This window comes from Hipposideros armiger, unplaced genomic scaffold (assembly GCF_001890085.2).
Source record: "Hipposideros armiger isolate ML-2016 unplaced genomic scaffold, ASM189008v1 scaffold_33, whole genome shotgun sequence".
Lineage (NCBI taxonomy): Eukaryota > Metazoa > Chordata > Mammalia > Chiroptera > Hipposideridae > Hipposideros > Hipposideros armiger.
Window position 1 is genome coordinate 3,964,826 of NW_017731383.1, and position 12,355 is coordinate 3,977,180.

A 12,355-nucleotide genomic window follows, 5' to 3' on the forward strand; every position below is an offset into this window, starting at 1 on the left:
GGGTCGCCTAAGACCATTGGAAAACAAAAAGATATTTACATTACGATTCATAACAGTAGCAAAATTACAGTTTTAGAGTAGCAACGAAAATAATTTTATGGTTGGGGGTCACCACAACATGAGGAACTGTATTAAGGGGTCGCGGCATGAGGAAGGTTGAGAACCGCTGCTCTACAGCCTCTCCCTTGTATTCCCAATTTCCTAGAAGTGCCTTTAAAAATATAATAGATAAATCTATAACAAGCAGGAGTCCTTTCAGTGGAGGAGAAATTGAGGAATCCCCAAAGAACACAATAAGTGAGAGCCCGAAGCACATACAAGGAAGAGCCTGCAGGAAGGGACAGCAGTTTCAGGGCTTGACATGCTCAAGGGGCAGCAGGTGCGGGCAGGGCCCGAAGGAGCGATATCCAGCCTGTCCATCCTTTGCCGAGCTGGCACTGAGCGGTAGTGTGTGGCCCAAAGTGAGAGAAGAAAGGGGGCACTTAGCCCATGAAAATAGGCTGTGCCCTGGGCAGCTGGCATCACAAGGAGGAAAAGGAGGAGGAGGCGGACGAGGCGGAGGGCCCCACTCCCAGAGATCAGCTACTGAGCACCCACCTGGCTGTGTGACCTCCTCTGCCAGGTCCCTGAAGGCAGCTGCCATAAACACCAGAAACAGACGGCATTCAGTTGGGCGACCAGAGAATCTTAACGACAAAGATGCACACCCAACCAGCAATCACCAAATGTACAAGGAAACTGGCACCATGAAAGACTTGAAACTGGACAAACAGAACTAGCACTGGAGGAAACAGGCCTAGTAGAACCATAGAAGGCTTTCCAGGTCTGCGGACAAGTGATGGACGCTCCCCACTGAGACCTGCTGTGTGATCTGCAGAAGTTCAGTGATGGAAACGGTCCACCTCTAAACCAGAAATGAATCCAAGGCGAGATGCCGGACAAAACGAGAAAGACAAGCAAAGAAGCCAGCAGAACTGATGGTTACATCTGAAAGAGTGATTGTTGAAGGAATATTTTTAAAATTAAAGTCCTAGGTTATCTGAACATGTAAGTAGCCAGGGGGAAAGGAAGGAGGGAAGTAAAAGTCCTAAAGTTTTCTAGATGTTGATAGATAAAGGTAAGTTTAAAATTTGTTAAAATTGTAAGAATAACCACTAAAACTAGCAATAAAATGGGATTTCTAAATTATTAGTGTTTACCTACTATATTCATTTCCTACAGCTGCCTTAACAAATTACCACAAACTTGGCAGCTTAACACAACAGAAGTTTAGTCGCTCACTGTTCTGGAGGCCAGAAGTCCAAGATCAAGGTGTGGGCAGGGCTGGCTCCTGTGGAGGCTCAGAGGAGCAGTCTGCTCCGGGCCTGCCTCCCAGCTGCTGGTGGCTGCCAACAGCCCTGGCATTCCTTGACTTGTGGATGCATCAGTGCAGTTTCTGGCATTCCTGTCATGGGGACTGTGGCATCTCCTCTCCTGTCTCGTACAAGGACACGTGCTACTGGATTTAGAGCAGGCCTGCTTCTGGGTCCGTGTAGTGAAGGAAGGCAAGGGGACAAGGGGCTTGGCAACTGGTACTGGGTTGGCCACCCTCGGATGACGCATTCTTCTCAGACCCAACAGCTCAGTGTCCTGAGCTAGGGCAATTCGGTGTTATTGTCACCACTGCCTGCATGGTCGCAGGCACAGTCCCTTTCTCCTTCAAAGCTGTTCTCTTTGCCTCTGGCTTTCGGCTCCATCTTCTCTGCTGGTCCCTGGCCTGGGCTCACCCCAGTGGCCCCGTGTTTTCCACGACCAGGGCCTCACTCAGTCTCTCGTAAAAGGAGCTGCAGCTTCACTTGGAGACTCTTCTACCTTCCATATGTAACCTTTAAGTGCAGAAGAGATTACCTTGCTCGGAGCATGTTTTCTCTTCTCAGACCCTCGGAGGTTGTTCATAGACTCTCCAGGGTGCTTACTGGTGTTTGGGGGGTGTTGAATTTTAGAGCAGGTCACGAACATTCAGAAGAACTCATGAAAGCCTCATCCCCCCCAGCCTGTCCAGTTCTCGGGGTGCACACTGATGCTGTGGCCAGGGCCCTGTGACCACAGGGCTTTCTTGTTAATGAGCCTGTAGACAGCTAGAGGGATGGAAAGGGAGCAGGGCTGGACGGATGCAAGACCCTCCCAAAGCCATGGCCATGCCAAGGACGCACAGCCACCGCCCAGAACAAGACGCGCGTGTGGAGTGCATAGGGCGCTCTTGTGGCATCTCCTCCTAGGGACTGAGCCTACCCCATCACGATGGGCTAGTGTTTCCTTTTCTGAAACTTTACACTAATGGAATGAAAATATACTCTGAGTCCTTTTACCCTGTGTCACATCTGTCATACATGTTATTCATACATGTTATTGAGTGTTTATTCCTTTGCTGTACAGTCTGCCATCATATGAATATACCAAGGTGTATTTATCTGCTCTCTTACTGACTGACTGTTGGGTTGTGCCCAGTTTCTAGAAATTCTAAATGAGGGTCCTATGTTCACTTAAGCATTTTGAAAATGAATAGGGGGCCAGCCGAGTGGCTCAGTTGGTTAAGAGCTCGCTCAAGAGTTTGAGCTCTGAGCAACAGCGGTTCAATGCCCGGCCCGAGCTGAGTTGCCGCTGAGCTGCCAACAGGTGGCAGGATGGCTCAGCTAAAAAAAAAAAAATAGTAGGAAGACTCTTCAGCTGGTCCGTGGCAGGGAAGGAGCTCTGGTTGCACCGAGAGTTCCCGCTGGACAGTCACCTCTGAACTTGTAGAGACAGCCGCGGACAAATGGAGGACAGAACTCCCGACTCCCTTCCAAGCTTTGCCAATGTGTATTTTGAAACCAGCTCAGTAGCTGTGTTGGGTAAATTTCTGCTATTATTAGGAGTTCTCATGAGACCGCACAGCTCGTCCCGGCCAGGACCGCCCCTGCAGCTTCATTCAGAGCCCCATCGGCTGTGCTCTGTGGGTCCTTCACGTGGCCTGGATTCTGACAGCCTTAAGCTCAGTCGCATTGCAGTCAGGTGACATGTTCAGCCACAGGTAACAGCAAACCCCATGAGGATAGCACACATGAGGAGGCTGTCATCTCGCCCAGCAGAGGTGGCTGCAGGTGTTGAGAGCCTTTCCCCATAGCCGGTAGCCATTAGGGCTCTGAGCATCACTTCTGCATTCAGGGCAGGAAGGAGGAGGGTGCAGTGTTTGCTCATGGGTCCCCTTTATCAGGAAACCAGCAGCCTTCTCGGGTCCTCCTCACAGACCTGTGTTTCTTTTGCCAGAACTGTGTCACAAGGTCATTTCTAGTTGCAGGGGAGGCTGGGAAAGTGATCGTGTAGTGAAGGAAGGCAACGGGACAAGGGGCTTGGCAACTGGTACTGGGTTGGCCACCCTCGGACGACGCATTCTTCTCAGATCCAACAGCTCAGTGTCTTGAGCTAGGGCAATTCGGTGTTATTGTCACCACTGCCTGCATGGTCGCTAATGAACACTGAAAACGGTTAGTTCAGTGATCTGTGTGTCTTTCGGCCTGTTCAATGGCCAGGAGAGACCAAGAGGCATGATTGTGCTTTCTTTTGATGGGTCCGTGCGGCGCGGCGATGTGAGACTCAGGTTGCTCTGTTGCATTGTTCGCACTGCTTCCAATCCACAGCGTCACTACACTCAGTGTATTTGTTTCTGAAGAATGAGGCTGGATGGCTCTCCTATGCTCATTTCCTTTCTCATGTTCATCTTCAGGGAATTCAGTTTCTCATAGAAAACGACCTGCTGCAGAGCTCCCCGGAAGACGTGGCCCAGTTCCTGTACAAAGGAGAAGGCCTGAACAAGACTGTAATCGGAGACTATCTGGGGGAGAGGTAGGTTACGGAGAGTGAGCGTCCCGCCCTCCATTTCAGGGTGCTTCACCTCTGAGCTTGGAAGTGCCCCGTCAGGTGGCAGCCATGACAGCACCGGCCTCACGGGTAGTTTGAAGATGGAGAGAGAATACGCAGGAGCCACGGGACAGTGCCACACAGCCCAGCACCTGGGTGCTCAGGCAGCAGCCATGGCGGCTGGTGGTTGGGGTCTTAGGACGGACTCAGCCTGACTCACCAATGTGAAATCAAGTCGGTACCCTATGGAGTCTCCTTTGCACTAACCTGCAAACAGATGTACTGGGAGAATATCTTAGCTTTCAGTCACACGAAACTAAAAACCACAAAAATTGGCTCTAGGAAATGTGTCTTAAAATGACTGCAGTCGTCTACATGGTCTGTCAAACACCCTCCGTTTCTTTCTAGGGATGAATTTAACATTAAAGTTCTTCAAGCTTTTGTCGAACTCCACGAGTTTGCCGATCTCAACCTCGTACAAGCCTTAAGGTGAGCGTTTCGTCACGTGCCGTTAGAGAGGAAGGGGAGGCAGGAGGAAACTCAGGGAGCGCTGCCCACGTCTGCAGACGCTGGCGTCCCCCATTTCAGGTGGTCTCTGCAGTGCCGCCGGTGCCCGGAGCCCGAGATGCGGGGCACGGCTCGTGCTGGAGGCTCGTGCTGGCCTCATTGGGGCGGCTGGCTCTGTGTTCCGCTCCCGCTTCCTTTGCTGGCTTTCATTGTAAATGAGGTGGGGCAGCTGCGTGCGGGCTTTCCTCCCACGTTTGTGGCCTGCTGTCAGTGCCATCCAGGCACAGGCCTACCTCCTGCCACATTTGGCCTCAAGCACTAACTGTGTGGATGCCCACCGTGTGCCAGGAAGGGTATGGACTTCCTGCCATTGGAGGCCACCCCAGTCCCAGTCTTGTCCGGGTAAAGCCAGACAGCACTGATGTCATTGGGTTGGACAGCTCTCCAACCCCCTGAGTTACTCCACCTGGGGGCTGGAGTGCAGGGGCCGCACCGTCCACTTAAGCCCCCTTCTGTACCATGGAGAGGTCCACCTTCCTCCCTTGATTTCTGGCCAAGGCACTGAAGGCTGTGCCCCCAGCCTGGGCTGCACCCGCCCTCCGTCTGTTCTGGCTCCTTGAGGGGAGGAGCCTTTAGCCCTGAGCCTGTCACCAAAAGGCTGCAGGGTCCCTGCTGTGAGCAAGCCCCGGCCTGCTTTGCTCGTGGCCTGGCCATCCCTCAGCTGCAGACGGGTGTGGCTGCGTTGCTGTCTGACCGCTGTGGCCTGGTCCTCAGCAGCTCGCCTGGGCTGAAGAATAGCTGCCCACTAGGAGTCCCGCAGCTGGGAATCAGGGGGTTTCAGAGTCAGTTTTTGAAAACTGGGAGTCTGGGGGTGACTCCACACGTGGTCATGGCGGCCAGGATTCCATGGCCCGGCCTTTTGGCCGGTCAGTCTCTCTGGCCCGGAGCCACAGGGCTCTTGGCTGAGTCCTGCAGGTGACAGCATCTGGCCAGGGAGCTGCCTGCGGCTGCGTTGCTCAGCGGGTGTTTGGCTCTGCCTGCCCCCAGCTCCCTGTCGTTCTTGTGCCTTGCTCCCTAGCTCAGTGGTAGGGCTGTGGCGCTCAGCCTCGCACTGCCCAGGTCAGGGCCGAGACGCAGTGGAGGGGACTTCACCTCGCCTGCACAGTCGCTCCTGTTTCCTGGCGTCCCTGCTGGGCCGGCATATGAGGCCAGGACCACAGAAACTCGCCACCATTTCCTGCCTTTTGTTCCCCTCCAGACAGTTTCTGTGGAGCTTCAGGCTTCCCGGGGAGGCTCAGAAGATCGACCGCATGATGGAGGCGTTCGCCTCCCGCTATTGCCTGTGCAACCCCGGCGTCTTCCAGTCCACAGGTCAGTGGCCGCTGCGGCCGGCACTTGTGCCACGGATCTCCCTGCGTGGGGCCCTGGGCCCACTGGCCCCCGCCAGGCGTCCCCAGGGCCATCCACCCTGCACGCAGGTCGCCTCTGACATGGCGATCCCAGGCTGGGTTCTTGGCTGCATGGCAGCTGAGCCCCCGCTGCCCTCTGGCCCCTTTCAGACACGTGCTATGTGCTGTCCTTCGCTATCATCATGCTCAACACCAGCCTGCACAACCACAACGTGCGTGACAAGCCCACGGCCGAGCGCTTTGTCACAATGAACCGTGGCATCAACGAGGGTGGGGACCTGCCCGAGGAGCTGCTGAGGGTGAGCTGCTGCCGAGCCCCTTCCGCTCCCTCCTCGGACCCTCGCGTGTCCTTGATCCTCAGGGGGTCAGGTTCTGCCTGTGAGCATGGGCAGCACCAGCTCATCGATCTGAGCATCTCGAGTAGACCTGGGACCCACCGAGCTGGGCACTGATACTGCCCTCGGGGGAGCTGGGGAGGACGCTGGCTCCCCGTCAGCGTCCCTGAGCCACTGTCACTGCCCTCGCAGAATTTGTACGAGAGCATCAAGAACGAGCCATTCAAGATCCCGGAGGATGATGGCAATGACCTCACACACACGTTCTTCAACCCCGACCGTGAGGGCTGGCTCCTGAAGCTGGGTGAGTGGTGCCAGCAGGCGGGACCGCGCTCCAGGCCCCCATCCCCTCCAGCGGCTCCCGCTGAGGGCCAAGTGCCCTCTGAGTTCCTGTAGCCAAGGCCCCCGACCAGAGGCAGAACGTTAGAGAAGAGGCCATTAGGAAAGGCCATCTCGTAGTGGGCTGCACGTCCCAGATTCTACGGCCGCTGCTTTGAGTCGCACCCCGTCCGGAGGAGGCCATGCTGTCAGTGTCCACGGCAGAGAATAATGCCCGGGCTGAACGGCCGTCCCAGAAAAGTGCTCACTTAGTGTCCAGATAGACCCCAGGCAGCTGTCTGTACGAGAAGCAGGTGCCTTTACCTCCGAGAACCTGCGTGCCTCTCGTGGTTTGGTGTGGCTGATTTTTGATGAGTGGTTTAAATGTGCCTTCTTGTTGTTTTCCTTCTGCCTGTGGCTCCCACCTTTCTGTTCTGTGACGGGCTGCCCCTGCTTGTCCTGCGTTAGGAGGTACGTACCCGGTGCCCCTCCCCCAGCTGCTCATTCCTCTCTCGGTCTCTGTCCCCGTTCATGTGTGTGAGGCTCCGATGTGTGGCCGCCATTCATCTGACCCGTGTGGCTTTGGACTTGCTGGGTTGGCTTCCTGTGGGGCGCAGTGAATGTGACAGCCACACTCAGGCTGGGCAGGAGTGGCCGAGTGCCAGCCTTTTTGCGCCCTGACCGGAAGCGCATGGGCATGCCGCGTGGGTACGAGCCTGCCCTGGTCTGAGACCAGAGCAGCAGTGAGAGGGCTGATGGCAGCTCCATCCCTGCACGTCACCGCCGCCCCTCAGACTAACCAAGCAGCGCATGTTTGCACCACCTGGAGAGTCCAGAACATTTTCAAGGCTTCCTAACCATTGACAAAGAAGTAGAAGAGCTTTATCTTTTCTGGGCAATTTTAGGAATTGGCAGTGTTTTTTGACCAAGGGTGAGGGGTTGGGTTTCTGCCTTACTGTGACATTAGCGCCTGTGACCTGTGACAGCCGTGTGTCATCCATGTACTCTGAGAACGGATAGTAAGACTCCAAAGCCTAGAATTCTGGTGATTGTGTTTCAGTCCAGGGAGAATGAGACACAGGTGTGGTGACAGCATGGCAGGCGGGTGTGTGCCACAGGCCCGCTTTTTTGATTTGGGGTCTATCTCTGACTTGTCTCTGGCTATGTGGAGGTTTGGGAAAGTTCTGGATCTTTGCCAGAGACCCAGAACCATAGCCTTGCACTTGAATGCCTGAGTGACCTTCGAGATGCGCCAGACTTTTCGATCACATCAAACCTGCGGTCCTGGGGGAGAGCAGGGGGAGGAATGCTTCCAGAACACCAGCAAGTGGGCCCCGCCATTCCTGCATTGCCAGCAAGTGCCCCTCGAGGGATGGTGACAGCACAGGGCTGCCTGGCAGCTAGTGTGGCCTAGTGCCAGCAGGGAGGTGGCTGCCTCTAAAGACGACAAAATGAGAAGGAAAGGCTTTACAGGGCTTTTTCTCAACCCATTTTCGGGCTGAGCAGATAAGCGGCCATGCACTCTTAGATGCTGCAGAGCTGGGTGCTGAGCGGGGACCCGCAGGATGGCCACTGGGCCCGGGGTCTGCTCCTTTCATGCTCCCTCGGCCATGCACACATGCCTTTGTAAAGGGAAGTTGCGTCCCTGGTGTTCTCGTTAGAAACCACAAAGCTAGTGATGGTGACTCTGTTCAAACCTGGAACCCACTGGCCAGGTGACAGCTGGGAGCTGCCATCCCCAAGAGCCCCAGCAGCCTCTGTGTCCACTCTGGAGTAACAGAGCTGTTACCATCCAGAGAGTGGATTTCCCCGCGGCTGGCAGGCTGGTCTCTCCAGAGCTTCTGCCCTGCCTGGCGGCACAAGCCGAAGCCCTCGGATGCGTCTGCCTGCAGGTCTGCTCCGGATCGTTTTGACATCGTCCTGGTCACTAGAGACAGCTGGTGGGTGTGTGTCTCTGAGGGCCGAGGCAGTGGTCCATCTGCTGGGAGCTGCTGCTGCAGACGTGTCAGCCTGGTCCCGGTGCATTCCTGCACTTTTTGGGGCCCCCACCCAGCATGCGTGGCCTGGACACAGGCTTGGCCAGAGGCACACGAGACAAGTGTAGGGACAGTGTGTGCTTCACGCACATGCTCATTAGGAATGAAGATCGCAGTGTGACCTTGCCTAGTTATCGTTCATCCTAACTTTAGTCTTAGGGAAGGTGGCCTTCCGCAGGCCAGGATGCTTTGCCAGCACATAGAAGCGTCGGAGTCTGCTTAATGATTGGCAGGTGAACACCTGTAGTCACTGAGTTTTGAGAACGAATCATTTGTGTTAAAAGCACAGAAATGTGGGTCAGAGTTGACCTGTCATTCAGAAAAAAGGACATGTTGCAAGTGTGTGTAAGCATGTGCTGTGTGTGTGTGGGTGTGTGTGCACACGTGCCTGGTAACAGCCTGGAAAGAGTAAGACATTTACAGAGAAAGTAGAGAAGCTAGGCTCCTTGCTGCAGGCATGAGGGGTGGTGCATGTGCGTGTGTCTGTGTGCTGAAACTCAGCCAGAAACATGTGTGAACAGAGCCTCTGGTCTCCCTGCAGCAAGACCTGCCGCGGCTCCGAGACCAAGGGCATGACCCGGCCCTTGCTCTACCTGCCTGCGCAGCTGAAAGGGTGCCTGGGGTCGGGCTGGGCTTAGGGGCAGCCCAGACGACACGTGTCAGTCTAGCTGCCTGCAGCCACCGGCTCCCTTGGACCAGGGGTGGGGCTCCCCCGAGATGTATCGCTGAACTTGGGATCAGTGGGGTCGCAACCCAGGTGCCGAGCGCCAAGAGGCCTTCCTGGCAAACCCACTTCCCATGGCAGCTGGTGATACAGGGTTGGTGCTGGGCCTGGGGCCTGGGTGTGAACAGAACACACAGCCACCTAATGACCCAGCAACAGGAGCATAGAGAAAGGCAGGCACTGGGCAGACAGACAGCGCAGGGGCTCCTGGGAATACTCTCTGAGAACTTGCTTGTGGGGCTTAGCAGAAGGAAGGTGCTGGGAGGAGCGCTGAGGCTCTAGCCAGCTTGGTGGCTGGAGGAAAGGGCCAGGGGTCCCATGAGGGGAGCTGGCGACTTTGGGCCAGGCTGTCTGCGGGGTTCGGGTCTTAGGCTGATAGCTGAGAGAGCGGGCTTCAGGCATTGAGAGGCAGGGTCAGCTTATTTTTTCAAAAGGTACCTACTGGCGGCTGTTCGGAGGACAGTGGTGGGGCAGGCACAGTGACAGGAGGTGGGAGCGCTGCCCTGGGCCAGTGCAGCTGGAGAAAGGCCTTCCGTGCCTGGAGAGAACCAGCATTGTCCCCTGTCACTGTCCCCTGCCACTGGAGGGCTTTGGGTCCCTGCCTCTGCCCACTCAGAGCTGCCTCGAGGGCCTCCTGGGACCCCTGTGTGAACTCAGACAGCAGAGGTGGGGGAATGAAGTGAGAGCTGAGACCCGGGCTGCTAGTGCAGGGGTTTGCTGCTTCTTGTGCTGGGGCTTAAAGGGGATGAATAAGAGGCTGTGGCCAGTGGGTAGCAGAGGATCCCAGCGGAACGCTGCAAGTGCCCTCATGAGGCTGCACGCAGGGGTTTGGGGAGCAAGAGCCCAGCCCAACGTCAGACGATCGGGGGAGGGGATTGGGCTCTAGGTCAAAGAACAGCTTAAGCAAAGGCCCTGGGGCACAAAGGCATGAACTGGGGGTTGGGCTTGGGGTCTGAGCTCTGTGGAGGGTGCTGCAGAAATCTTGGGGAGGCAGGTGGCCAGACCGTTTGGACAGGGACCGGAAGCAGGGAAGGGAGTAGGGGTGGGAGTCTCAGGAGGAAGGGGAGACACAGCCGGACCTTCCCTAACAGCATGGCTAAGGCTCCCTTCCCAGTGCCTTGCATGCCTGGCCTCTCAAAAGGACAGAGGTCTGACCTGTAACGCAAGGGTGAGAGATCCCAGAGGGGTCTCCAAAGGGCCTGTCTGGTGGCACCAGATTCCGGCAGTCAGGGTTCCCTCTCTCCCCGAAGCTGGGCATCTCCCCTGCCTGGACCTCTGCAAACATCAGAGGCCGGGGTGCCCTCGTGCGTCAGTTCTGGGATGACCTGGGAGGTTGGCAAGTGTCCCCCCATGTTCCCTGTGACTCGTGGCCTTTCCTTCCCTCGTCCCGTCTCTGCGCCTCCATACGGGATGGCGTCTGTGACCCTCAGCCCTGATGGCACTCACCTGCCTACATGTATGTTGTAGAGAAAGGTGGGTCAGCTCAGCCCTGAATGTCACCGTTGTCACCGTGCAAGCAGTGGGGCAAGGAGAGCCGCTCCTGCCCTGTGCCCGTGCGTTGTTTCAGTCGGTTGTGATGCGCATGTTTCTCCATTAATTTTTTAATTTTGTCAGAAGCAGGGGCTGGCATTTGAAGCCAGTTAGTCTCTGCTGAATATTTAAGGGTAGAAAAGATTTCTGTAGTGAAAGGAGTAGATGCAGATGAGCTCTCTGTGTGTCTCTGTGTGTCTGTGTGTGCGCTTACATGTGTGTCCCAGATCTTGTTAAGAGATTAATTCAATTTAATAATTCCCTGGGCCAAAGAGTAATTGATTCTGATGGATCCCAGGGCACCCCAAAGTACTCGGTAATGTGATAAGGGCCCTGACGTAACAGGATTAGTCCTGGGCAGACGGGGAGCGCACTGACTTCATCCTGTTGTCATTTCCATGTGGGGAAATTAAGCCCATTCATCATGCCTGACTTCCGGGAGGCAGATGTGGAGAGCGATTGAGTTATGAGGTGCCCCAGGTGGCCGTGGAGAGGTTGGGGTGCATGCGGGGCCCTCGCTGAGCACTGCGCCGTGCGCCCACTTGCCACCAGCTGGGCGAGACCCAAAAGGCCCAGGCCACATGGCTTGGCCTGGACTCAGCTAAGTGTTGGGCGGACTGTCGACCATTTTCACAAGGAAGGAAACTTAAAACCAAGCTTGGCTCCTGGTAGCATTTCTGAAAGTACAATGATGTGTGTAGGTCCGGGGACCCTGCCCTTTTGGGCCCCAGGCTTCCTGCCAGCACCGGCTCTGGCTCACGGGGTCCCTCTGCTTTCAGGGGGGCGAGTGAAGACATGGAAGCGGCGCTGGTTCATCCTGACTGACAACTGCCTCTATTACTTCGAATACACGACAGTAAGTGAGGAGCGGGTCGCTTGATCCCCCTCCGCGTCAGAGGGACCGTCGATCGGTGACCCGTGTGAGGCTGGCTGTGTGCTCTTCTCTTGCAGGATAAGGAGCCCAGGGGGATTATCCCGCTGGAAAACCTCAGCATCAGGGAGGTGGAAGACCCACGGAAACCCGTAAGCTGCCCTTCCCTCCTGTCCTCCCCGCCAGTGGCCCCGGCACGAGGACCTCTCCTGGCCCTCGGTGACAGCCCCTCTCTGTCCCCACCAGAACTGTTTCGAGCTTTATAACCCGAGCCACAAAGGGCAGGTCATCAAAGCCTGTAAGACGGAGGCCGACGGCCGAGTGGTGGAGGGGAACCACGTGGTGTACCGCATCTCCGCGCCCAGCCCCGAGGAGAAGGACGAGTGGATGAAGTCCATCAGGTGCGCCGGGCTGGGGCCAGGATCCTGATAACGACCTTGTGGTTCTCGTATGACTCCAAGACACCCTTCAGCAGTAACTGTCAGGAGACGTTGAAAAGATGCAGGTTGATTACTTAAAAAGACCTGGAAATGACAGTGAGAGCACCTGGGACTGGGCGCTGCTTTTATTGGGGTCGAGGGTGGGGCCTCGGGTTTTGAGGGCTCACTCTTTATTGGTAGATTTGATGAAACTCTTACAAGAACGGGAATTTAAAGCTCAGGAAGAGGAAACAAACAAGTAGCCCAAATGGTCAGCTATCAAAATCGCCCAGGCTCTCTAAAATCCAGGAGCCGCAGTGGGATGCTGCC

General features: G+C 55.9%; 1 protein-coding gene across 4 annotated transcripts in view; it reads left to right on the plus strand.

The window, feature by feature from the left end:
• The window catches only part of CYTH3 (cytohesin 3), a 69,237-nt gene that overhangs the window by 53,577 nt on the left and 3,305 nt on the right, over positions 1-12,355 (plus strand). For 3 of the 4 annotated variants that reach the window (XM_019637448.1, XM_019637449.1, XM_019637447.1), the window contains exons 5-12: positions 3,743-3,861; positions 4,285-4,365; positions 5,642-5,754; positions 5,943-6,091; positions 6,320-6,432; positions 11,513-11,591; positions 11,687-11,758; positions 11,853-12,007. In XM_019637448.1, the coding sequence (XP_019492993.1) occupies positions 3,743-3,861; positions 4,285-4,365; positions 5,642-5,754; positions 5,943-6,091; positions 6,320-6,432; positions 11,513-11,591; positions 11,687-11,758; positions 11,853-12,007 (881 nt within the window). The remainder of the gene's footprint in view (positions 1-3,742; positions 3,862-4,284; positions 4,366-5,641; positions 5,755-5,942; positions 6,092-6,319; positions 6,433-11,512; positions 11,592-11,686; positions 11,759-11,852; positions 12,008-12,355) is intronic. The other variant, XM_019637446.1, reaches the window with a different exon arrangement.